The sequence below is a fragment of the Bos indicus genome, chromosome 15, assembly GCF_029378745.1.
Source record: "Bos indicus isolate NIAB-ARS_2022 breed Sahiwal x Tharparkar chromosome 15, NIAB-ARS_B.indTharparkar_mat_pri_1.0, whole genome shotgun sequence".
NCBI classification, from domain to species: domain Eukaryota; kingdom Metazoa; phylum Chordata; class Mammalia; order Artiodactyla; family Bovidae; genus Bos; species Bos indicus.
In genome coordinates this window covers 38,604,115-38,631,980 of record NC_091774.1, presented here as the reverse complement: position 1 = coordinate 38,631,980, position 27,866 = coordinate 38,604,115, and the positions used below count along the sequence as shown (strand labels likewise).

Here is a 27,866-nt window from a genome sequence, read left to right as displayed (position 1 = left end):
CCTCATTCAATAAAAGGACTTAAAGAACTTTAAAAAACATACACAACTAAACCTAAAACAAATGAGGAAATCAGGGCAAAGAAAAATTAATTGAAGGAAAAAAATAACGGTTAACACATAAATAAAAGATACAAAGTCAAATATATTTTCTATTAATAGAAATGGGCCACAAATCTAGCGTCAAGAATTTTATAGCAGCAAAACTAAGGAGAAAAACACTATGTATTACCTGATTCGGGGTATCTACACAACCTAAACAAACCAATTGCCTATGAGTACAGTTATTCCTATTTCTGAGACCTAAAATAAAAATCTGATTCTCACACCCTTACTATGTAACATAGAGAACATACCTATGGTCTCATCAACATCTCTACAGTAAAAGTATCAATAAATTTTATTCAAATTCTAATTATGTAGGTAAATAGCATAATACCAAACACACAGGTCAATAAAACCACTGTACAAAAGGACAAAACTCTGTGGCCCAAATAAGCAGCATTCTTATAATCTTGTTTACAAAGATAAAATGATAGCATCTAGATTTCAGAAGAATGGATAGAGTCCATTATTTTTCAGTCTTCATGCATATTTTGATAATAAATACTGGATGGCAAAAGTTCCAAGATTAAATGCCACCAATGTGTGCAGAATCTCTGCTAAGCAGCAGAAGAATAAACTTTAATTACCAGCAGAGCTGGATATAGGGCTGACATTTACTTACGAAGTTTGAAAAGCCTAACAAAAACATACATCTACATTGAAGACCACCCTCTTTCAAAGCTATGGCTCAGGACAGACCCTATAAAGAACTTCTGTTTTTCTCTATTAAACAATTTTAGATCTTTACCAACAGAAGGAAAAATAAAGCCCCAAACCTGGGTGCCAAAGCATATGGCAACAATAATTTCAATCCGGAAGAACTGTAAAATGGCTGTTATTAAAAATGTCTGTCTGGTGTTTACTTAAAAAAAGAAAAGAACACATACATAAGCAATATACCACAAAACGAAATTTTTAAACTCTGTTTTTATATAAATTAAATTCAAAAATCTAAAAAAATCAAAATAATACAAATCATATGTACTACAAACAAAATTACTAAAAACTTGTGTCTGTAATATCTTTAATTCTCATTTAAACAGTCATAAAAGTATTTTTTAAAAAGTACTTCACCTGATCTGCATGAATTAGCATCATAAATGCATTTCTTTTGCAACTTGCATCCTTCTCATTCACCAGGAAATCATGGATCAATTCAGGAGCGTCCGGTATAAGATGTTCAAAGTTTCTTCAAATAAAACAGGTAATATTCATATTTAGTAACTCTCTGGACTCTACCAAAATTAACCTTTATCAAACCTTATACCACTATTAATTGTTTTGCTTTTTTAAACTTTAAATCAATTAGAAAATTGTGAGGATGAATCAGAAATTTATATCTTCATCTATTTATCGAATTGTTTTTTAGTTCAAATTAGAGAAAGCTGATTTATTCAACATGCTATCTATCAACTGGACAGCTCTAATAATTCTCTTTCATATACTTTAGGGCTATAATATTGATGCTCATAATGACAACCTTGAGGTACTGAAAGATCCTACATTAAGGATTATTGGAGGGACTTCTCTGGTGGCCCAGTGGCTAAGACTCTGTGCTTGCAATGGAGGGGGGCCAGTGTTCAATCCCAGGTCAGGGAGCTAGATCCCACATGCTACAACTAAAGATTCCACATGCTGCAGCTAAGCTCCCATGCAGCCATACAAATTTTTTAAAATATTAAAAAAAAAAAAAGAATTATTGGAGAAGAAATAGTCCCTTCTATTTTATTATTTATGCACTGTATTTATCTACTTTTTACTTTGAAAACTTAGAAGTGTTTGTAGTATACAGAACAATGAACACCTGCTTAATAAAAACCATCCCCTAGCTTTTTTTTCCCCTTAACTTTAACAATAATTAATTCATAATCATTTTGGTTTCACCTATGTCTCACTTCCTCTCCTCCCATATTATTCTGAAACAAATCCCAGACCACTTAACATTTCTTCTGTAAATGTATCAGTATGCTTCTCTAAAATTAAGAACTTTCTTTTTAAACTAACATTATCATGTAGTAAAAACTAATAATTTCTTACTATCATCATATAGACTGTTCAAATTTCCAGTTGTCCTATAAACATTATAATTTTTGTGTGTGTACTGTAAGTTTAAATTCTGAAATCTGTGTAATCTGTAATGATAACTTTCAAAGAACTCTACATTATTAACCAGACTACCACCTTCCTGAACAGATAGCAAAGTCCAATATAACAGTGAAAGAACTGTGAAATTACTAAATTATTGACTATTAAAGTACAAAGATGTTTATATAAATTACATCCTAATTCTAAATAGACTGACACCAGTGACTGTAAAAACCAAGCATTCCAGCCTACTAACTCACTCTTTTAAAGTTCAAACTTTAAAACTGCCTTTTTAGAACTGCTTTTTAAAGTCCAAAATTTTCAGTTTTCTAAGAACAGGAATCAGCTGAGAACTGCAACACTTCCTATTAAAAGGTTTCCTCCTTAAGGCCTCTAAGTATAAAAAGACAAGACCCACATCCCACAAAAAGAGAATTCTAAAATAAGGTCAAAACCTCAAAGTTATGGGCTAAGCAAGTCAATAAATTAATTAGCTTGGGTTGGAGTACTAAAATTGAGAAGACAGGTAGAGACGTAAACTGGACAGCATACAACCTGTTTAAACGGGGCCCCTGCCATTCACTTCCAGCAGATTACTGTCATGCAGAAACCAGGACCTGGTGTTGCCAGATCTTTTTGACTTTTCAATGTTAACAACTTAATGATAATAAGGAAAAATGTTCAGGCTAATCAAAACATATTTGCAAGGTACATAAAATCTGTAAGGAACCACTCTGAAACTTCTTCTGGTCTGAAAGACTAAACAGTCCATATAGAAGTAAGCCAAAGGAGGACCTTTGTTTACCTATAGATAGTATAGATGGCCAAAACAGCATTTCTTCTAACATAGCTGTGTCGATGCTCCAAACAAGCACGGATAGCTGGCATTAAAGGTTCCAGTAATTCTGCCTCTTTCAACTTGCAAAGAAAACGAAGAGTAGATCCTCGAATAAATTCATTAGGATGCTGAAGATCCTGATATAAAAATCAAATATGAAATGCTGAGTCCAGTACTTTACAAAAAACCACAACGTTTAAATACAAAATTTTTCAATAAAAAAAAAATTAGGAAGTAGGTTTCAGGACAAACACCTAGATTATTATACAATTTCCATCAGACTCCTATAGATTAAAGCAATTTTTACTTATCACATCAATGTCTTATATTCTATGTGTCGCTGTTTTTTATTAATAACACATAAAAATGCATGGACAGTAACTGGAAAAAAGCAACAATAAAACTTTTCACGATAACTTTTTACAACTTCTGCTTCAAATCTAAAACTTACATTTCTGAGATTCAATTTTAAAAATTAAAACAGAGCCCACACCACCAACTTTACAATTATTTAAAAATTAAAGCAATATTTGGAAATAATTACGGTTTGGTTTACCTTTCTATATGCATCACAAACAAGGATCATTTCATGTAAAAGCCTCCCATCTGGAGTTGTTTTAGGAACAATTTCCCAAAATACCAGAAGTAATTTTTTGATGGTATGATCCTGAAGAGGTAGCACAAAACGAATGATGGTCATCAGAAGTCCAGGAAGTTTTTCACCATTCAGAATCATAATGATTACTTTCTTCAAAGCTTCAGTCTTTGACTTCACGTCTCCTTTTTCTGATTAAAAAAAAAAAAACCAATATTTTTTTAAAAGCACAATTATTTTAAAAGAAAATTCCTCAGATAATTTTAAAAGCAATTAACAAAATAAAATATGTTCTCACTTTATCAGCAGCAATAGTAATAAAGGTACCAACCCAAGTGACAAGGGTTTTCCACCTGGCTCTGCCAAAAACAAGCTGTATGATTTTATAGTCATTTATCTCTGAACCTCATGATTCTTTACATATAATAGAAAAGCACTGGATTAGATCTTTGACCCCAAACCAATGGAGTTAATGTGGAAGCCATGAATCTATAGGTGTACCAAAAAATGTGTATCTCAAACACACCTGTAGCTATTTTTCAAAATGTAAACAGATACATTATGTGCTTTGGAATTCAAAGTAGCTTTTAGTCAGTACCTATTCTCTAAACCAAAGTATGACCTTTTTTAACATTAGGAAGAACCTCAAACTCGGAAAAGTTGGGAATTAACACACTAGATTAATTCCAAAATCTCATAATATTTCTACAGATTATAAAACTTCAGAATCTTTGAGAAATCACCTAAAAAATTGGAGGAAAGTTAAAATGTACTGGATCAGCAACCAATATTTATTATTAAGGATGACACATTTAAGATGTTAGTTTACTGTTACTTAACCTAAAAATAAGTGCTCTATGTTATGCAAAACAATCTATAATTTCACATCATTATTGCATACTGAAGAATTTATGGTTAAAATCTTCTGGATCCAAAATTTGAAGGCAGAAACGTAAGAGACAATATACTGAATACTGATGAATTTAAGGTATGCATTAAAAATGCAACACAGGACTCCCCCATGGTATAATGGATAAGAATTCACCTGCCAATGCAGGGGACACGGGTTCGAACCCTGGTCCAGGAAGATTCCACAAGTCTCAGAGCAACTAAGCCTGAGCCACAACTTCTGAGCCCAAGTTCTAGGGCTTGTGAGCCACAACTACTGAAGCCAGTGTGGCTAGAGTCCATGCTTGTCAAGAGAAGCCACTATAGGGAAAAGCCAGCACACAGCAACCAAGAGCAGCCGCCATCCCAACCTCCCCACAGCCATAGAAAGCCTAAGCAACGAAGACCCAGTGCAACCAAAAATAAACAAATAATGTCTTTAAAAGAATCGAACACAGTGAGGGTTACTGCCAAAGTTATACCGTAAGTGTCAATGTGAAGTGAAAAAGTGTTATGCTCAGTTGTGCCCGACTGCCCAACTCTTTGCAGCCCCATGCATGGCAGCTTGCCAGGCTCCTGTGTCCATAGAATTCTCCAAGCAAGAATATTGGCATGGGTTGCCATTCCCTTTTCTAGGGGATCTTCCTGATCCAGGAATTAAAAGCCAGGTTTCCCATATTGCAGGCAGATTCTTCACCATCTGAGCCACCAGGGAAGCCTTGTAAGTGTCAATATTTTTGTTTAAAACAGACTAACTTCTTATGCATCTCTCCATGCTTCACAGTATTATATCACCTGCTACACATGGAAAAAAAAACACAAAAAACTGTGTGCCATATCAAATCAAGAAATGAACAAATGTAAAAGGATGAAGTTAAGCATTAATCTGGGCATACCTTCAGTTTTTTCTTTTTTTTTTTTTTACTATGTATTTATTCATTTGGCTGCTCTGAGTCTTAGTTGCAGCATGTGAACTCTTAGTTGCAAGATGGGATCTAGTCCCCTGATCAGGGATCAAACCCAGCCCCCTCTGCATTGTGAGCATGCAATCTTAGCCACTGGACTACCAGGGAAAATCCTGAAAAATCCATTTGTAACTAAAGGTTTAAAAGTAAGTTTATTAGTAAACTTGAAAAAAATCAACACCATTTATTTCAAGTTCCCCAATCCTTATTTCCATTTATTATAACAATTCAAATTGAGGTGAAGAATGCTTCTTTTCACATCCTCAAAATTTTCAAAGCTTCTTCTCTTTTATGAAAAACAGAGTTTTAAATATCAATTTAATTCACCAAAATATACTCCAGGAAATGTAGAGTCATCAGGGCTCATATCCAGTGATCAAAGGTAAAGTGAAATTAAAGCATATCAGTGTTTCACCAAACAAAACTATTTGTTATTCAAACTGAAAACTATTTCTAAATCTTTTCATCTCAACTCCATTGAAATTCAGTAAAAAATAAACGTAAAATTCAACACTACTTATTTATTTACTTGGTAGGTGAAGTATAGTTAAGAAAAGAGTATTTTTACAGTTAAGGACAAGTTTGTCCTTTACCTAACTTAAGTATTTGGGGGTTTAAAAGTGAAAAACCTTTAAATTATGAAAATTAGAAGATTTTGAAATTAGAAAAAAAAGTAATGAAAGTTTATTCAATTTTTATTCCATTCTACTCTCTTACATGAATATAGGGGAAAAAAGGAAATACAGTATGTGTGGCTTTTGTAAACGAAGATCAGCTTAAATGCCATAAAAAAATATTTATTTTTCCTTCTCTAGAAATAGGCCTCAATAGAAACCGAATATTATGTAACCTAAAATCACAAGGTATTCCATTACTGCTGATTAAAAGCAGGAACATGCAACTAAAATATCATCTCCTTTCAACCTGTAAATTATCTTCTAAAAGACACTATCAAGATTTGAAGCATAATTTTCCCTCTAGTCTGTTTTAAACGGTAGTTATCAGTTTAAGTAAAACTTATTTTTATTAGTTCAATTAAGCAAGAATTATTATCTTGGAATGTGCATTACTTTAAAAAATTTTTGACAGAATTCACTCACAAAAAGGAGATACAGTACACACTTTTAACATTCAGAAATAACGTTTTTGTTTTCTTCTTTGCATAAATGCTTTAAAAATCAAAAGCTTAAGTGTTTCTGAGAAAACATATATATGTTCCAGTGTTGACTTCATTTGTTCAACAGGCAGTAAAACAAAAAGAACAAGCCACGTAATATGAAGCTAAGTGCACATGGAAATTAAAACATTCTAATACACACTCTCAATCTGTTACCTACAGAGAACTGTCGGCTACATTTAAACAAGCCACTATGTTATCTTAAGGAATAGCTAAAAACTAAACCACTACATGTATTTAGCTGATATAGCCCACCATGATCTACGGAGAAGGCAATGGCACCCACTCCAGTGTTCTTGCCTGGAGAATCCCAGGGACAGGGGAGGCTGGTAGGCTGCCGTCTATGGGGTCGCACATAATCGGACACGACCAACTGAAGCAGCTTAGCAGCAGCAGTATCAGCACCATGATATAAGCTAAGCTGAGATGTTCTTTTATTTCCAAAAACCAATACTGCACGCCTAAAGTAACAAATTTTCATTTTTAGCAAGACAAAGTTTTATTGAAGAGATCTTTAAAAAAAAAAAAAAGTATTTCTAATTATAAAGGAACTTGAAATGCAAGTGAACTTTTTACTTTCATTTTCAAAATATTACCAACATTTACCTAGATCATTTTTTAAGCTAATTTCAGACGGTGGTTCTGAATCCATTGGCACGTTAATTAACGTATAGCAGACGTTCTCCGCAGCCGTCATGGTTGCCGGTTACAGCCTACTCTCGATACAGGATTTAAAGATAACAGATGCCAAAAAAAAAACCTAGAAAAAGAAATATAAATATATTACAACTGATAAAACAAAATAAAAACAAAACCAGTAACTATCGTGATCTTTTCTGTCTAAAGTTCATTCAGCTTAGCTTATGAATTTTACAGTATTAGAGAGGAGAGTCAATCTATATTACTTTGCATAGAAATAAATCCTGATGTATTAAAATACACACTTGTCAGCCTTAGCCTAAGTTACATTATCTCCCACCCCACAACCCCGCCCAGAGTCTAGAAAGCTGTACTGCAGAATTAAAGCCCACAATACAGTGACAAGTCCCCCAGCCCCACCCCATCACTATATAAAAGTGATTTTTAAACATAATACACAATCGGAACTTCTCAAGTTAAAAAGAGCCCGGGCAAAACTACTCTGCTTAAAACCCTTACAGCGCTTTGATACGTTCACCCATGCGACCCGACTCTGTGGACCAGGAGTCCCTCAACTGGTGCTCTGCACCCCCACGTCCCTTCCCCGTTCCTTCCCTCCAGCAAAGAAAGCCCCGGCCGGGAATGGCGAGCCCCAGGGGCCTGGGAGGGAGAAGACCCCGGGCCAGTAGGCAGGCCAGGATGGGGCGGCCCGCTCAGAGCTTCCCAGCCCTGCACTCCACTTCGCCAGGCCCGGACGCTAGCGGCCTAGTCGCTCCCCTTCCGAATCTCCCCGCTAGAGTCCAGTTCCTCCAACTTTGCCCAGCCCAGGGAGCGCCTCCAAGATGAGGGGGCTTGTAGGCCGTTACCTGACTCCGAGGGGCAGCAGCTGGGGCAACAGCGGAACCGTAGACTCCGGCTCCAACCCGCAGCAGCGGCGGCGGCGGATCCGCAGAGTCCTCCGCTGACGTGGAAGGGGGTGGGGAGCCGACCCAGGCCGCAGCCACCTAGCCCCTACGGCAACTCAGAGAGGACAAGCCCTCTCCGTCCTGCGCCTGCGCGTTCCGAGTGCGTCGCAAGCATTTCTAGTTCCGAACTTCAAAAGTCTCTTCCTGTTTTCTTAGTGTCGGCTGCTTTAGGCGGAAGAGGAGACTGGAAACACAAGCTAAGTTTTCCCTGCAAGCCTGAATTAGGCGTTGAGGTCATTTAAACACTACTTAGAAATTGTATTTTCAGCCAGAAACTCCACAGCAGCCAGTGTAGGACAGGGAGTGCTTGGACTCAAGAACATTTTATAGGACTGACGGCCTAGTGGGAAAGAATGCTATCCTGGGAGCTGGAATCCCCTAACTCACCCACGAATAAACTTGGAAAGTAACTAAATACAATTTGAGGAAGTAACTTAAGTTCTTCCAAGAGACACTAGATTGTATGAAGATCCGTTTCAGTTCTTAACGCCTCTGCCTCTGCAGTTAGGCTGGAGTTCCTTGAACATCAAAGTCGCACTGGTTATGATTTCTGGTCTTTGTTTAGTAAAGGTCCCTTTCATGATCCTTTAGAAGAATCTAGATTAAATTTTTTTATGCATAAAGGGAGATTGACAGTCACTGTTTTAAAGGATTTTACCTGTTTCCAAAGACCTAATTGTTACAGCTACAATCAGCCATAGTACCTCCGATTTTGCACATTTAAGGTTCCACATCCTCACCCTTCCCACCTCCCCCCATCCCCCAAAGAGGATTTTCCGACCAATCATTAATAATAAAAACTTCTTTGAGGCCTTACGCAAAATACTGTGAATACAAAGACCTGACAGAACCTGACATAAACAAGCTCACCTCCGGGAGATAGAACACAAATAGTGCCTCTCTATGGACTGGAAGAAACACAAGCTGGAATCAAGATTGCCGGGAGAAATATTAATAACCTCAGATATGCAGATGACACCACCCTTATGGCAGAAAGTGAAGAGGAACTCAAAAGCCTCTTGATGAAAGTGAAAGTGGAGAGTGAAAAAGTTGGCTTAAAGCTCAAAATTCAGAAAACAAAGATCATGGCATCTGGTCCCATCACTTCATGGGAAATAAATGGGGAAACAGTGGAAACAGTGTCAGACTTTATTTTTCTGGGCTCCTGAATCACTGCAGATGGTGACTGCAGCCATGAAATTAAGACACTTACTCCCTGGAAGGAAAGTTATGACCAACCTAGATAGCATATTCAAAAGCAGAGACATTACTTTGCCAACAAAGGTTTGTCTAGTCAAGGCTATGGTTTTTCCTGTGGTCATGTATGGATGTGAGAGTTGGACTGTGAAGAAGGCTGAGTGCCAAAGAATTGATGCTTTTGAACTGTGGTGTTGAAGACTCTTGAGAGTCCCTTGGACTGCAAGGATATCCAACCAGTGCATTCTGAAGGAGATCAGCCCTGGGATTTCTTTGGAAGGAATGATGCTAAAGCTGAAACTCTAGTACTTTGGCCACCTCATGCGAAGAGTTGACTCATTGGAAAAGACTGATGCTGGGAGGGATTGGGGGCAAGAGGAGAAGGGGACGACAGAGGATGAGATGGCTGGATGGCATCACTGACTCGATGGACGTGAGTCTGAGTGAACTCCGGGAGTTGGTGATGGACAGGGAGGCCTGGCGTGCTGCGATTCATGGGGTCGCAAAGAGTCGGACACGACTGAGCGACTGATCTGATCTGATCCATAATCCAGATATTTTGAGGTTTGTTCTTTCTAGAACCATCAGACAAAAAGTAAATTCTTTGAGAATCCAAAATATCACAAAAGCCATGTGCTCCTCAAACCCATTATTCATTTTATTAAAACTATTTTTCTTGAGATCCCATATATTCTTCACCTAGATTCTTTCAATTGTAAAAAAAAAAAAAAAAAAAATCTTGTATAGCTATAGTACAATATCTAATCCAGGAAACTGACACTGATACAATTCAGTCCTCATTCATACTTTACCAGTTTTACGTGTACTCATTCTGTATTTAGTTCTGGGCAATTATATCATGCTAAGATTCATATGATCACCACTAATAATTCCATTACAAAGCTCCCTCCTACCATCTTTTTGTCACTATCCCTTCCCTCCTTAACCCCTGGATACTACTAACCTGGTCCCCATGTATGTAATTTTGTCATTTCACAATGTAACAGTTTGGCTTTGTTTTTCACTTAAGGTTAATTCCCTTGAGATCAACCCAAGCTATGTGTGCAACAAGTTATTCCATTTCTGTCTTTATTTTTAATATGGAATTTTCACAAATGCAGTTATCTGGTTTCCAAGTCCACTTCTCAAGAAGTGGCAATCTATCAGCATGAAATGACCCATAAGGCATTAAAAACTAAACTTAGCAGTAACAAAAGCTCAGCAGTTTGAGTCTGCACTGAAAATTGTCATTGCCAGTGTATATACATTATTGTATATATTTTTTAAATTAACTTAAATTGGAGGCTAATTATAATATTGTAGTGGTTTTTGCCATACATTGACATGAATCAGCAGTGCACATGTGTTCCCCATCCTGAACCCCCCTCCCACCTCCCTCCCCATCCCATCCCTCAGGGTCATCCCAGTGCACCGGCCCTGAGTGCCCTGTCTCATGCATTCAACCTGGACTGCTGATCTGTTTCACATATGGTAATATACATGTTTCAATGCTATTCTCTCAAATCATCCCAACCTCACCTCCCACAGAGTCCGAAAGTCTGTTCTTTGCATCTGTGTTACTTTTGCTGTCTCGCATATAGGGTCACCGTTACCATCTTTCTAAATTCCACATATATGCATTATTATACTGTATTGGTGTTTTTCTTTCTGACTTACTTAACTCTGTATAATAGGCTCCAGTTTCATCCACCTCACTAGAACTGATTCAAATGCATTCTTTTTAATAGCTGAGTAATATTCCATTGTGTATTAAATACAGAGTTTATTAACAGGTATCAGGATCTTATAGAGCCTAATTCTTCCTCACTTGTTATAACATGCACTTTGTTTTGGGACTTCTTTTTATCTAGCATATATCATTTTGAATGCTTTTTAAATTATAAATTGAGAGCAAGAACCTGTCATATAAGAATTGAAAATTTTAGACGTCTAGAAAATCAAGGCCTAGAGAAAAGGGACTTGTCCCCCAAATCACAAAATGGTTCAATACTGAAAAAACTGGGATGAATCATGTTACCTACTTCACTGCATCTTATTTTTAACTATTCCAGTTCTTCAAAGATGCACATATGCAGTCCATCCTAAAGGAGACCAGTCCTGGGTGTTCATTGGAAGGACTGATGCTGAGACTGAAACTCCAATACTTTGGCCACCTCATGCAAAGAGTTGACTCATTGGAAAAGACCCTGATGCTGGGAGGGATTGGGGGGCAGGAGGAGAAGGGGACGACAGAGGATGAGATGGCTGGATGGCATCACCGACTCTATGCACATGAGTTTGGGTGAACTCTGGGAGTTGGTGATGGACAGGGAGGCCTGGAGTGCCTCCTGGGGCAAATTCATGGGGTTGCAAAGAGTCGGACACGACTGAGCGACTGAACTGAACTGAACTGAATAAATTCAAAGTGAATTAAATGTTATCTTTATATCAAAGTGATAGGTTTTATGAAGATATTATTAAGAATTTTATTATTTAACAGACTAAATGGAATGACTGAGTATCACACACTGGATAAAACATGAAAAGGCATCAAAGTGAACTCTGTACAAATAGAACTGAATCTTATTGGGGTGGGGAGGATTTTAAGTTCTAAAGTCAGTGTGCCAGACTAAAATTACATACTGAAAAAAATTACTAAAATTTCTCGCAAAGTACAATACAGATGAGTACACCCACTAAGTCTGGAGACAGGTGGAATGACTCCCTTTCTGTTTCGTGTGTTTCATGAGCTTGACACAACTTCACTGTAGGTCAAATGGCACTGGTGGGCTCATTGCAAGCTCAAATGGCAGGCTCTTGAAGCTGATTCCAGAGTGGAGACCAACATCTCCACATTCCTGTATTTAGTTATAGGCAGACTTCCCTGGTGGCTCAGATGGTAAAGAATCTGTCTGCAATGTAGGAGACCTGGGTTTGATCCCTGGGTCAGGCAGTTCCCCTGGAAAAGGGAATGGCTACCTACTCTGGTATTCTTGCCTGGAGAATTCCATGGACAGAGGAGCCTGGCGAACTACAGTCCATGGGGTCGAAGAGTCAGACATGACTGAGCAATTAACATTTTCACTTTTCATTCCTTCAACAAGGATGCCAGAGTTTCTCTTACCACTCTCCCTTCAAGAAGTCACAAAAGAGTTAAACCTATTAAGATTCACATAAATTTTCCCACTTAACCTTTGCAATAATTCTCCAAAGGATTTCCCTAAAGCAGGGTTAAGTCAACTGTTCAAAGTCAAAAGCAGCTAATTAGTAGAATTAAGTCTAAAATCCAAGTTGCCTATCTATGAATCAACTGTTCCTCTCTAGAAAGATATGAATCTCAGAAAATAACTCCTTTGGGCTTCTGAGCAGTAAAATTCTGGATTACAGGCTTTGTCTTTTATTTTTTGGCTATGCCACAGGGTTTGTGGGATGTTAGTTTCCTGACCAGAGATTGAACTTGCCTCCCCTAAGGGGAAGTGTGGAGGCCTAACCAGAGGACCTCCAGAGAAGTCCCTGGCTTTGTTTTTTTAAAACAGATTTCCTCTAATTTCATTTTGTATGATCTAAGATAAAAATTGTACTCAGTATTTACATACACAGTTCATAGGCATAATGGAAGGCAGGCTAAAGATTATGCTAAAGTAGGGCCGGGCAGGATATGAGGAAATGATGGTTTGAGATTAAAATTTCCGTTTTGCTATTTTTATTGACTACGCGAAAGCCTTTGACTGTGTGGATCACAACAAACTGTGGAAAATTCTTAGAGATGGGAATATTATACCACCTCACCTGCCTCCTGAGAAATCTGTATGCAAGTCAAGAAGCAACAGTTAGAACTAGCCATGGAACAACAAACTGTTTCCAAATCAGGAAAGGAGTATGTCAAGGCTGTATATCATCACCCTGCTTATTCAACTTATATGTAAAGTACATCATGCGAAATGCCAGGCTGGATGAAGCACAATCTGGAATCAAGATTGCTGGGAGAAGTATCAATAACCTGAGATATGCAGATGACACCACCCTTATGGCAGAAAGCGAAGAAGAACTAAAGAGTCTCTTGATCAAAGTGAAAGAGGAGAGTGAAAAAGTTGGCTTAAAACTCAATATTCAGAAAACTAAGATCATGGCATCCAGTCCCATCGCTTCATGGAAAGTAGATGGGAAACAGTAAGAGACTTCAGTTTTTTGGGGCTCCAAAATCACTGCAGATGGTGACTGCAGCCATGAAATTAAAAGATGCTTGCTCCTTGGAAGAAAAGCTATGACCAACCTAGACAGCATATTAAAAAGCAGAGACATTACTTTGCTAACAAAGGTCCATCTAGTCAAAGCTATGGTTTTTCAAGTAGTCATGTATGGATGTGAGAGTTGGACTATAAAGAAAGCTGAGCACCGAAAAATTGATGGTTTTGAACTGTGGTGTTGGAGAAGACTCTTCAGAGTCCCTTGGACTGCAAGGAGATCCAACCAGTCCATCCTAAAGGAAATCAGTCCTGAATATTCATTGGAAGGACTGATGCTGAAGCTCCAATACTTTGGCCACCTGATGTGAAGAACTGACTTTTTATTGGAAAAGACCCTGATGCTGAGCAAGATTGAAGGAGGGAGAAGGGTACGACAGAAGATGGGTTGGTTGGATGGTATTACCAACTCAATGGACATGAGTTTGAGTAAGCTCTGGGAGTTGGTGATAGACAGGGAGGCCTGGTGTGCTGCAGTCCATGGGGTCGAAAAGAGTTGGACACGACTGAGCAACTGAACTGAATTGAACTGATTTTTGCAAAAATTCCCTACACTGAGACCACAGATACTACTACTGCCATCTGCTGGTTGTAATGAAAAATCATTCCCATGTTAATAATCTTCCCACTACTATTATTAGAAAGTGGTTTTTTCTTAGGTTTTACTAGGAATCTCCAAGGTTAAACTCTAAAAATCAGTATTCTGGACCAAACCTCCATGGAGGTTTCTCATGCAGCCAGTCTATTCGCTGGGGTGTTAGTATAAGGCTGTTATATGTAAGAGGTAATATTTTTCCTGTCACTAAAAACAAGGCAATTTAATTGGCAAACATGGTGACCACATATGATGATGACACAGCTGTAATCACAGACTACTATTTACAGTTGAAGCTACTTAAAAAGCAAAACCCCAATACATCAGCAGGTGAAACAATTTTATTTCACAGTTGTCTTTAAAACCACAAAGACACTATGTTCTTCATATAAAAACATTAGTAGAGAGAACTATACTTTCTAGAAAATGATTATAGAGGCCCTCTTAAAGAAAAATGAACCCAATTATATGGTTTTGGTGGCAGCTTAGGAAAAACTCACATCTGAACTGATTCCTAAAACATACCATTCTATCCCACCATTCTGCATCTTTTGGTTCAAAGTGTAGATGACTGTCATCAGAATGTGCTCCTGCATTCTTACATGTATGACAATACATATATAGACTGGTTTATTGTTTAATGTTCCATTGGTTCATCAGCCTTTTCTGCAGGTTCATCAGCAGGTTGAGTAGGCTTAAGAGAGGAAGAAAAAAGAAAGTATGTAAAAAGAACACTTAACCAATATACACTTTTACTCACAAATATTACATAATAAAAAGCAATGAACAATTCCAGCATTTCATCATACTTTGTTGTGCTTAAGAATAAAGGCTTTTCTTATCACTACTAGCCTTAAAAATAGAACCAGCACACTTTAGACATTCTTTTCCTCCTTAGCACTAATAAACACAGCAAGAATATTTTCCAACAAAGCAGCTGTGAGGTACTATCCTGCACTGTTTCCAACAGCAGTTAAATAATGCAAATCTTACTGCTCCAAATACCAACATCTTTTTCAAGTTAAAAAAAGAATTCATGCTGTAGAAGAAATTTCTGTACTTTTTTCCCCAATTACACAGCTATTAAATAAGCACCTATAAAAGCAAATGTGTATTCAAATTTTGACAAAAAGGGCCAGTATTTAACCTGAGATTCACCAGTACTTCTTGATCCTTTTCTCAATATTTGTGAAGAGTCAACTTAGTTTCCCAAGCTGGTCACCAGTGAGTTTTCTCTCAGTCCCAGCTCTGATAGAATCGCGGCTAGCCCTATGACTTGCCTTAACCAACAGAATGTAAAGAGGAAATGCTGTGCCAGTTCTGGGCCTCAGCCTTAAGAATGCCTGGCAGCTTGCGCTTCTGAGCTTTTGAACTTTTGCAACCTCTGAGCTGCTTCCTGCCAGAGATACTCTGGTGAAGGAGAGGCCCTGAGACTACATGGACAGAGGCCCAGCCATCCTTCTAGCTGTCCCTCCAAGATACCTGGCAAATGTGAGTAAAGAAGACACATGAGTAAAGCCATCTCGGATGTTCCAGCCCTACCTCCTCAACTGACTGTAATGTTTGAGATACCCGAAGTGACATGAGCCAAAGAACCATCTAGCTGAGCCCTCAACACACAGAACTGAGAAGCTACAAAAGAGAACCAAATCAGCCTTTTTGTGTTTTATAGAGATCACTGAACCCCTCAGTATTAGTTCTTAGTTTTCCTACTGCCACATGAATTATGAGCCTATCTCAAAAATTAAAGACAAAAACAGTAGATTTACACAGTTGTGGTAGGAATAGCAATTTACAATAGAATTAGTCTCTTGGTTATAATTAGTTATATACCTGTGCCTTTCTCTGTGGTCTTTCTTCCAGACCTTCCAGGAATGGAGACACATCATCATCATCATAAATCGTAAACTCCAAGTCTTTACCAACAATTCCAATGGAAACATTCTGAAGGGGAAAAAAAGGTAAAAATTAAAAATCAAGAGAATTTAGGTTGGAAAAATGCTTATGATAAAAAGAAAAAAGTTGAATAAAAATTTGTACAGCACTTGAATGAGACAAAAAAAACAGGGAAAAAAAGAAGAAAACTAGTAAACTTTTGTAATCTGCAGATTTAATATTCACTTTTGATAACCACGAACAATCCTGAAGGTCTGTGTCACCTAGAAATTTGCAACTTGGCTCACAGTCAGAATGTGAAGACCAGTGTGAGGAAACAAATCATTTGCTAGGAAGTAAGCCTTCATTCTTTACCATCTGAGAGGTAAAGCCTACATTATAAGAAATAATTAAATTTGTTCCTTCTATAAGTTAAGACATAATGGTTCTTAAGGAAATAAATTTTGGGTTCTAAAATATTGAGTTTAGGGGACTTAGAACCATGTTCTACATGGAAAAATTAAAAAGCAACTCTTAAAATGTTCAGTGAATGCTAACCAGTACAGTAGAGCTCCCATAAGATTAAAATTTCAGTGAGAACTTGAGACATTAAGGATATATAGGGCATTCTCTATGATTCAATAAAAATGTAAAATCAGAAAGCCAGATACCTGAGCAAACTTTCCAAGTTGTAAATGCCAACAGTCAACTGTATACCCCGAATTTAAAAGACAGTCATTTTGGAGTGATGGCATTATAGGTATTTTTAAAACAAACAAATAAAAACAATATAATACACTTTAATGTACTTTCCTAATTTTTTTGAAAGAAAATTATTTTTATGATAGGAAATGCTGTTTAAAAAGATTATACAGGTTATAAAGTCTTCATACACATATTAACAATTACCCAATCATAACAAAACGTATTTTTTAATATGGTAACTGATCTCTCTAGTGATCATTAATCTCAAGGAGACCTTTAGTTGTTGTATGATACAAGTTTCTAGATCATTCAATCTCCCTTTCCCTGGACAACTCTTTCTAACATTCTCCATTTCTCTTGCAGCTCAAAACCTTGCTTCTAATCAACTGAGAAAACAGAAGCAATCAGAAGAGAATGTTCATAAGCTCCCATAGTATCCAATCTTTCCTATATCTATATCCCTAGATTCTCTCCCTTCGTGTTACTGGGAATGAAGAGCCCCAGTCCTCTCTGAAGCCTACCTTTTCAGCTAGGTGCTGTTGGTGATTGGTCCAGCAATTCTCATTTTTATCCTATATAGATGTTTTTATCTTTTTTTCCCTTAATAATGATGTTTAATCTACTTAGTGCACATCTTTACTTGTTTATTTATTTATTTACTTCTGCACTATGTAGCATGCAGGACTTTAGTTCTCCAGAGATGGAACCCATGCCCCCCGCATTGGAGTGCAGTCTTAACCACTGGACCACCAGGGAAGTTCCATAAACCTTTTTCTTGATATTGGATTATTTTTATAACCATGCAGCCAACTATTGCAATCTGTCCCATCTTAAAAAACCAAAACAAAACCCCTTTTTTTTCCACTACATTCTCTACCAACCACCACCCTCTTTCTCTGGACCCGTAACAGAAAGTCTCCTCCAAAGAGCTGTCTCCAATTTCTCTCTTTTTCTCCTGACTCTATTCCTAGCACACTTTTTCTCTCCATTCCATTAAGACTGTCTAGTCAAGTTTCAGTAACATCACTGCTAATCGAAATGTTAATTCTCAGTCCACATCTTTCATGGCCTATTGGCAATGTTTCACTCTCTTCTCCTTAAAAGTCAGTTCACCTCTCTATTGGTGGGTTCTTCATTTGTTAGTTGTGGGTTCAACCAACCATGGATCAAAAATATTTGGGGAAAAAAATTCCAGAAAGTTCTGAATAGCAAAACTTAAATTTGCTGTGCCCTGGCAACTGTTTACACAGCACATATATTGCAATTACAACTATTTACATGCATTTACATTGTATTAGGTGACACAGGTAATCGAGAGATAATTTCAGGTACACAGGAGGATTGTGTATAGGCTATATGCAAGTATGACATCATTTTACATAAGGGACTTGAGCACCCTTGGATTTAGGGATCCATGGTAGGGGATTCTGGAACTAACCCCCCACCACTGATGCCAATGGATGACTGAAGTTTCTTCATTTCCTTTTAAAGATGCCTCATTTTCCATGTTTTTCTCCTACCTCCCTGGCATATTTCTCAGTCCCTTTTTGCTGATTCCTACTCTCACCTTCTAATCTCTAAAGGATAGAGTACCCTTGACCAAGTCTTCAAACTTGTCTTCAAACTTATTCTAATCTTTCAGAAATCAAATCCTGGCCAGTCTCTAAATACCATTTTTACACAAAGACCTCAAAACTTTAGTTCTAGGATAAACCAATCTCCACCAAACACTAGGGGGTGAACATCCAATAATCACTTATTCTGTATCACCAAATGGACAAACAAAAGGCATTTCAAATTTTGTATGTTCTAAACTAACTGCCTGATCTTCTGTTCCTCCAAATGTCTCATCCATCTCAGTAAATCATAAGTCTATCCTTCCTCTAATCAGGCAAAAATGCTAAAGGCATTTTTTAAACTCACACCTCACAACCAATTCGCTAGCAAACCTTTCTGGTTCTAATTTCAAAACATATGCAAAATCGAACCACTTCTCATCATCTCCAACTCTATGACTCTGTTCTAATCTACCACAGTCTATCACTTGAATTACTGTAACAGCCTTGAAACTATTTCCACCCATGCCCCCTCTCAAAATGGCAACGTGAGTGACTTTTAAAATCTACATCAAGCCACAGTATTGCTCTGCTCAAACTCAAGAGTAAAATCCAAAGTACCTACAATGTTTACAGGACATATGTTATGTGGCCTCCATTACCTCTCTGACTATTCCTTCTTCTCTTGATTACTGGCTCCAACACAACTGGCCTCCTTATGTTGAATACTAGCAACATTCTGAACTCAAGGCCCCATATGCATAGCTCACTCACTCAACTCTTTTAGATCTTTCCCTCAAATTTCACTTTCTCAGTGAGACCATCTCTCACCACTCTATGTTAAATTATACCCACCATGTCTCCTTCTTATACCCTATTGGCCATTCTTTCTCCTTTTAAACCTGTTTTATTTTTTCTAAGTATTTATCACATTCTAATATCCTAAATAATCTACTTGTGGGTACACTGTCTCTCTTTGCCCAACTGGATGTATGTCCCAGGAATGCCAAGATGTTTGTTGTATGCATTATATTTTCTCCATGCCTACTGCCTGCATGTGATTGGTGCTCAATGTATATTAAAAATACAAAGATATTCCTATCTCTTGATGAAAGACATTCTGCAACAGAATTATATGTTTTATTGCTTTATACCAAAAAGAAATATTTAAAAATCATTTCAAAATCAGTCATTTACTGAATACCTTAAAGAGAAAGAATGAGCCAAGGAAACCATCTTACAAATTAAAGAACTGTAAGTATACACACCTCTATTACTTACATTTGTATAATAAATGATTAAACTATAATGTTAGTATCCCCAATTGGAAAATGTGATACTTACCTTTGTAGTCAGGTCCTGTTCTGCAGGAAGGGTTTCCCGTAAGGCACGCAGACCATGCTTAACCAGTTCATTCAAATTGCCTAAATATAATAAATTAACAATTATTTCTTAATTCTGTTTTCATGCTAGGCTTCCTTTATTTATTTGTCAGGTCTATAGTCTGAAATCATGGTTTTAGTCACACACTAAATATATCATAATAAAAAAAAGTCTAATGTTTGGCCATATAATCTCCTAATAGCAATTAGATTGCTATTGTTTAATGAGAGAATGAATGCATGATTTTTGTTACTAAAGTTACCCTTTTCTTATGCTAAGTTAAGATACAAATCAGGATTTTACAGCTCAAAGTTTTGTAAAATGTACTCTGTGAAATGTTTGTCACTGTATTTGCTCTTTATAAAAGAGTCTCCAATTGCTTGTATGTGGTCAGTATTGCCCTGATACCAAAACTATACAGAGCTACCAGAAGAAAGTAAAACTACAGATCAGTACCCCTGATTAACAAACACACAAAAACCTCAACAAAGTATCAGCAAACTAAATCCAGCAATGTTTATGTTTCCATAAACATTTTACGTATATATAATTTATGTTATACATCATGACCAAGAAGGATTTGTCCCAGGAATGCAAAGCTGGCTGAACATTCAAAAGTCAATGAATGCTAGGCAGAACACTCGATGACATAAATCAAAGCAAGATCCTCTATGACCCACCTCCTAGTGTAACAGAAATAAAAACAAAAGTAAACAAGGGGGACCTGATTAAACTTAAAAGCTTTTGCATAGCAAAGAGAACTATAAGCAAGGTGAAAAGACAACCCTCAGAATGGGAGAAAATAATAGCAAATGAAACAACTGACAAAGGATTATTTTCCAAAATATACAAGCAGCTCATACAACTCAATGCCAGAAAAACAAACAACCCAATCAAAAAGTAGGAAAAAGACTTAAACAGACACTTCTCCAAAGAAGACATACAGATGGCTAACAAACATATGAAAAGATGCTCAACATCAGTCATTATTAAAGAAATGCAAATCAAAACTACAATGAGATATCACCTCACACTGGTCAGAATGCTGCTGCTGCTGCTGCTGCTGCTGCTGCTAAGTCGCTTCAGTCATATCCGACTCTGTGCGACCCCATAGACAGCAGCCCACCAGGCTCCGTTGTCCCTAGGATTCTCCAGGCAAGAACACTGGAGTGGGTTGCCATTTCCTTCTCCAATGCACGAAAGTGAAAAGTGAAAGTGAAGTCGCTCAGCCGTGTCTGACTCTTCATGACCCCATGGACTAAAGCCTACCAGGCTCCTCCGTCTATGGGATTTGCCAGGCAAGAGTACTGGAGTGGAGTGCCATTGTCTTTTCTGCTGGTCAGAATGGCCATCATCAAAAGTCTACAAACAATAAATGCTGGAGAGGGTGTGGAGAAAAGGGAATGTTCTTGCACTGTTGGTGGGAATGTAAATTGAAACAGCCACTATGGAAGACGGTATGGAGATTCCTTACAAAACTAGGAATAAAACCACCATATGACCCAGCAATCCCACTCCTAGGCATATACCCTGAGGAAACCAAAATTGAAAAAGACACATGTATCCCACTGTTCACTGCAGCACTATTCACAATAGCTAGAACATGGAAGCAACCTAGATGTCCACTGACAGATGAATGGATAAAGAAGTTGTGATATATATACACAATGGAATATTACTCAGCCATAAAAAAGAACAAATTTGAGTTCATTCTAATGAGGTGGATGAACCTAGAACCTATTATACAGAGTGAAGTGAGTAAGAAAGAGAAAGATAAATATTTTATTCTAAAGCATATACACAGAATCTAGAAAAATGGTACTGAAGAATTTATTTTCAGGGCAGCAATGAAGAAACAGACTTATGGACATGGGGAGAAGGGAGGAGAGGGTGAGATGTATGGAAAGAGTAACATGGCAACTTACATTACCATATGTGAAAGAGATAGGCAACGGGAATTTGCTGTATGGCTCAGGAAACTCAAACAGGGGCTCTGCATCAATCTAGAGGGGTGGGATGGGGTGGGAGATGGGAGGGAGGTTCAAAAGGGAAGGGATATATGTACACCTATGGCTGATTCATGTTGAGGTTTGACAGAAAACAACAAAAATCTGTAAAGCAATTATCCATCAATAGAAAAATAAATTAAAAAAAAAAGTCAATGAATGCAATACATCACAACAGAATGCTGGGGGAGGGGCGGGGCAGTGGATGCATAATTACCTTGATGCATAAAAAGCATGTGTTAAAATCTAAGATCCTGGCATAAGCAAACCATTTGAAAACCTGCCCTATCATCACGTTACATCTTTTTCTTTTCTTTCTCACAACTAAACTGATTTATTTATTTATGGACTACTTATTGCAGAAATGTCTATGTGGCTAAAAATAAGAATCACAGAAAAATAAAAGCTGTAAACAGAATTTACAAGTAGTAACTAGTACAGTGGCTCTCAACTCTGGCTGGGACAAAACTTCAGACCAATTGAATAAAAAATCTTCAAGGTAAGGAATACATAGTTATATTTTGAAAAAGTTCGATCAGTGACTGAAACTACCCTGGTAGACAGAGAAAGTAAAAGCTAGTATATATGGCAGAAGTAATATACACTTCATGGGCTTGATCTTTTTAAGAAAAGTAGAGCTTTTTTTCATGTAGGATACTGTGTTTATTCACTATATAAAGACTAGGAGGGCAAAAAAGAAAAACTACTTACACTCCATAAACTCTGACATATGTCTCTCCAAGTAAGTACGAGCTGATTGAGATCGGGCTCCAATGGACATAGCTCTGCAGTCAAAATAGTTAGCAGATGGACAAGTCTGGAAAATGTGAGGACCCATATCCTACAAATAGAAGAAAAATACATTGCATAATTCTTGACTCTGATTGAGCTAAAAATTAGAAAATTTGTTAGTTTCAAAAAAAAAAAAAAAAATCATTAAAATATAACAATACTCTATGAACTTACATCATAACCAGCAATGAGCAGCCCAACACCATATGGTCTCCGGCCATATCGCTGTGTTGGTATCTGGGTTTCTTAAACTAGTCAAAGAGTTTGTTCTAACAAGAAGTAAAGTACTGTCTTTAATTTCAAATTAAACATTATCAACAAAGAGTTCTGGTTTTTTTAATTGCTGCATAATCCACTATCCCAAGAAGAAGAAAATAAAACAAATATTTCTTTGGCTTAGTGTTAAAAGATGTTTGACTATCCACCAAACCCGAAGTGAGTGCTAGCAAGATGATCTTTTCTGGTATAGAGAATTTCATTCATTTTGGATATAAGGGACAAGGATTTAGGGGGAGCATCTATAACCACCAATAAACAAACATTAAATCTCTTCTAAAATTGATGCTCAGTTTTTTATGAAATTAGGCTTATCTATATCTGGAACATATTAATTGCTTATCTATAAAGGTTGATAAAAAGAACAACCCAACTCATTTAGAATCTATTCTTCCATAGTAAAACTCCCTACAACTCTCCTTCTAAAGACTTTAAGTATTCTTTTACTGAAAAGTGACTCAAAGTTTGCACAATCTTACCTATGTTATATATCATATTCCTAATAAGTAACATAACAATAAAGTATCAAGACCCTTTAAAGTCTACATCCATAAATGCTACAATAAATGCATAAATAAAAAGGATACTGCTTCCAATTAGAGATACAAGACGAGACACAGGAAGAGGTCTGTCAAATACAAATCTGGAATCCAAACACTCCTGGCGCATAAAATTACTGAAAAAGAAACAAGAAGAACTGGTAATTTCAAATCACAGAGTCATTCTAATCAAACGAAGTAATTTGGTTTCTTTTTGCTTTCTTCCAGATGTTTACATGAATTACAACCATACAATGGAACCATAAGTATATAATGACAAGGATGCATTTTTCTATCAAATCTCTATATTTTAAATGTTCTATTATTGAAAGTGACTAACCTTAAAGTTTTCACAATTTTACCTAAGTTTGTGACTATACGTTTCTTAGCTCTAGATAACCTTTGCCTCAGAGCACTTTACAGAACAGAGAAGAAAAGGCTGCACAATAGGAAAAGAGCAATCTCTCTTCTCTTACCCTTCCCACTGTCAACAAGACTGTCTTAATTCCATGTCTTGAGCTAGCAAAAAGAATAACTTTGCTTTTTTCCTTGAAAGCTGACAAAAATTTCCCCAATAGAACAAACAGAAGAAACTGAATCCATACTAGGGCGCTGTTAACATGTTCCTGTCAATGTTACTTCTATCCATAGCAGTACTCTAGAGGAGACACTACACTGTTAAGTCTCTTAAATCCAACAAGATGCAAGCAAATGCAACACTGGGGAAAAGAAAATTCAGACCTAACTATTAAAGCCAAGAGGATAAACTTTTCTTTCATATTGCTCTGTCTAGTTTATGTGTGTGTCACATCCGATGATCAAATGTTGGCTGCCATAAGCAAGCTAGTTGTTCACTACTTTCACTTAAGTTCCTTTCCCAAGGCTGTCTAACACTGCATTGCTCAATATGGCAGGTATTAATAACATGTGACTACTGAGCACTGAAAAAGTGGCTAGTCCGAATTAAGATGTATCTTCAGTACAAAATATACATGAAATTTCAAAGATTTAGTGCAATAAACAATGTAAAATATCTAATAAAGCTTTTAAATGATTACATGTGACAATATTTTTGAAAGATTGGGTTAAGTACAATGTTTGACAATGCAATATATATTTTCAACAGCTAACAGAAAACACTAATGTAGTCACTATATTGCTGACCTCAGAGAGCAGGGAACTCACCAAATAACTTGAAAATTTTAAACATCAGCATTATTAACTGTCCTTGGTGTTTATATTCCTCCTTTCTTAATTAAATCACAGACAAGAGATTACTTGTGGCTAACTACCTCCCACTTACCAACACATACACTGAAAGATGCTGTATGAAGTGTTCTACATGTTAGGCTATTTATCAATAATCTTAGAAAAAAATACTACAAAAATTGAGAGTTTGAGTAACTAGAGCAATATCAGATTGAGTGTTAAAAGTGGGAATTAAAGACTGTGTGATCCCAAAGCCCCAGCTCTTCATCTATGCCTCTCAACTGGAAATAATCTTTATTCCCTACCCCCTCCAAAGAAATATACCTGTTGCTCTCCACTTTCTACCTTGTATTACAGATATTCTACTAGATTTTAAGCTCCTAAAAGATGAGATCTATATCTGATTCACCTTTGTATACTCTTTGTATCCAGTATTGAGCTTTGCAAAAAATAAATGTCAAATGTATACTGGTATATTAAAGACAGCAAGGGTGGTTCAGCTGATCCTTCAGAAACCTGAAGTGTCACGCTCTTCTCAGATCTAACATCAAACTATATATACTGAGTTAACAAGTAATACATTATTCAATGACTTCTAAAAAGCATTAATGTTAATGTGGTTAATCCTATTAATTACTGCTACAGTGATCAAGAAATGGAATACTTAGTAACTGAGCCCGAATCCATTAAGGTATTAACAATCTTAACTTATAAACACGCTAGCAGATAACTTCCTAAAATATCTGGATTGTTTCTAGATATGTAATCAATTATGAATCAAAAGGGATGTTTCTTTTGTTTTCCAGGATCATACTCACCATAATAGTCGAGCATCAGCAGTAAGTCCCGCAATTGAGATACCAATATGGTTATCAACATGGAGAATTTTTTTCTGATGAGCTGCAAGTTCTGACTGTGCTCTCTAAATAGAAACATCATTTAAGACAAAAGAGTAAGTTTATAATTTTATTATTTATATAGTGAAACTAACATTTTACAGTGTTTTCTAGGGAGGAAGATATATTTATTGCTTTACTTACCTTCAATGCAACCAACACTGCATGAGTTTTTGATTTCAGACCAACTGTGGCTGAACCTTGTTTGACAGCTTCCATTGCATATTCAATTTGATGAATTCTGCCCTAAAATGAAAAAAAAACAAAAACAAAAAACCTTAGTCATTATAAGACCCTTTTACGTATTTAAAATAATTTAGCAATCCCAAATCTCAAGTAGGCATAGTTACACCTCAAATGCTGTTTCTTAAAACTAGAAGACTGACTTTAATAATAAACTTAGGTTTCAGGAACGTATAAAATGATTATATTCCATTTTCTCGCTTCCTATAATCCCATAAGCTTCTGAACACACTGCAGTCACCAAAAGTCACTTCACAGGAGTAATATAAAACATTTTACCTGAGGGCTCCAAACAGTGACATCATTGTCATACTGGTTGCGAAACTGAAAGTAAATGAAAAAAGACCTATTAACACAAGAATATTACAAATTCAAAATCTTAACAAGCTCTATCATTAAAAAATGTTCTCTCATCTCCCTCCATCCAGCATTAAGGAAAAGCTGTTGTTGCAGTCTCATTGGAAGATTACTACTGTAATCAGCTGCAAGCCAATTTTACATTTATAAGGAGATGGGGGGGGGGGGTCGGGGGTGGGGCTGGGTGGATCTAGATGGTACCTAGCTTCCCAACCAGTCTTGCAGATCTAACACTGTTCATAGTACTTGCTTTGGGTTCAGTCAATTACTAAAGTTCCTATGTGTCCACTTTCCTTTCTATCTTTGCTAATATTCTTCCCTTATATCAGACCCTACTTTACCTTTTCTTAAGTCAGCTCAAATGTCTATCTCTTGAAATCTTCTCCATCTTTTCTCCCCAAATCTCAAAACACACTCCCACCAGTTCTTTATCTTCACTTCCTTTTCTGCCTCATACTACGATTTGGGATATGTCTGATTTATCTTTGAACCTTCACTGCACTTAAAACATTCATACTGAATATGTAAAGGCACATACTGAACGTGCCTTTCATTCATTCATACTGAATGAGAACACAAGAATGTCCCCAGGAAGTCAGAAGTGGACACACATTGCCATAAAAACAGACCCATTACTGCTTTAAAGACGATATTAAAACAAGTCCAGCACAGTACTTGGGAGACTAATCATGGGGGTGAGAAGGCTGAGCGCTGGAAGGCAGGCACAGGCCTGGAATCCCTGAGCTCTATACTATAACCCTGATTTCATCACTAATATCAGCTTCGGTTCACTCATTTGTAATATCAGGTGACTAGACAAAGTGATTGAAAAGGGCTTTTTCTGACACAGCTCTAAGAAAAAGACTGCACAGGGACCCGCCAAGAAAATGAACGCGGTCCCGGCAGCAACCCAAACCCTGGAATCAAGTCCGCACTTGGCAGTACAAGGAAGTCTGAAGTTAAGTCCCTATTTTTCCTTTCTCCCACACAGACCACTAGGGCCCTCTCTGGACTGCTCGGAATCTACTCGACTGAAGGAACCTGAGGAGCGAAATTGGCTGGTAGACCGAGAAGATATTGTTCAAGGCCCGGTGGAAAGCGAAACAAACCCCAGGGAAAGGTCGCACCGGCAGCAGACTACCGACCTCCACTCTCCCGGCCAGGCCGGAGATGCTGAATCACCGCCTGAACCATCCCGTCGGCTACAGTTCCCAAGTCCCATGGCCCCGGACCGCTCTAAGGAAGGCATGAGAAGAAGCTCCCCCTAACCCCCCAGCCGCGGACCTCTTCTCCAACCCTGCCTAAGCTCGGAATCCAACGCACCATGGTTCCGGCGCGAGCCCGGCTTCGGCCTCCTGCAAACCTGCGGATGGAACAGCACTGCCGAAGCTTCCGCTCGGCGATCTACAGAGAAGACTGCGGATTTTGACGGCGGCGGCGCAGGGTAGAATAGTTTATTCCAGAGATATCGATAGGCTTCCCTTGCTCCCCCGCCCTCAGAGCTCTCGGGTGGCTCAGAAGTGGGAGGGGCCTGGGAAGCTAGAGGAACTGAGATTGGCTGGAAACCTTGGGCCAGGAGTGCCCGCGGGAGCTAGGAGCTGCTGGGCCGCAGCTACCAAGTACCCCTTCTTGGGTTCTTGGGGAAGTTGCCTGCGTGTTGCTGACTCCTGTCAGTTTCTCACCGGCCTGACCAGATGCACCAGAGACTACAGGTGATCGAGTGTGTGGCTCAGTCTCCC

General features: G+C 37.6%; 2 protein-coding genes across 2 annotated transcripts in view; both read right to left on the bottom strand.

Annotated features, from left to right (window-relative positions):
• COPB1 (COPI coat complex subunit beta 1) overlaps positions 1 to 8,311 on the bottom strand; it is a 34,705-nt gene extending 26,394 nt beyond the window's left edge. Inside the window, exons 1-5 of the mRNA XM_070803633.1 lie at positions 8,156 to 8,311; positions 7,257 to 7,410; positions 3,582 to 3,811; positions 2,993 to 3,162; positions 1,177 to 1,291 (exon numbers count right to left, since the gene is read on the bottom strand). Coding sequence (XP_070659734.1) covers positions 1,177 to 1,291; positions 2,993 to 3,162; positions 3,582 to 3,811; positions 7,257 to 7,347 — 606 coding nt within the window. The 5' untranslated portion in view covers positions 7,348 to 7,410; positions 8,156 to 8,311. The remainder of the gene's footprint in view (positions 1 to 1,176; positions 1,292 to 2,992; positions 3,163 to 3,581; positions 3,812 to 7,256; positions 7,411 to 8,155) is intronic.
• Positions 8,312 to 14,613: 6,302 nt separating this feature from the next.
• On the bottom strand, positions 14,614 to 27,597 carry PSMA1 (proteasome 20S subunit alpha 1). The gene is made up of 10 exons (XM_019975611.2): positions 27,451 to 27,597; positions 26,050 to 26,094; positions 25,672 to 25,773; positions 25,450 to 25,553; positions 23,471 to 23,559; positions 22,782 to 22,852; positions 22,527 to 22,656; positions 19,771 to 19,850; positions 16,124 to 16,234; positions 14,614 to 14,984 (listed from the first exon to the last, which is right to left on the bottom strand). Exons 1-10 carry the CDS (start codon positions 27,451 to 27,453, stop codon positions 14,928 to 14,930), a joined length of 792 nt encoding a protein of 263 aa, XP_019831170.1. The 5' UTR covers positions 27,454 to 27,597; the 3' UTR covers positions 14,614 to 14,927.
• Between the last annotated feature and the right edge of the window lie 269 nt (positions 27,598 to 27,866).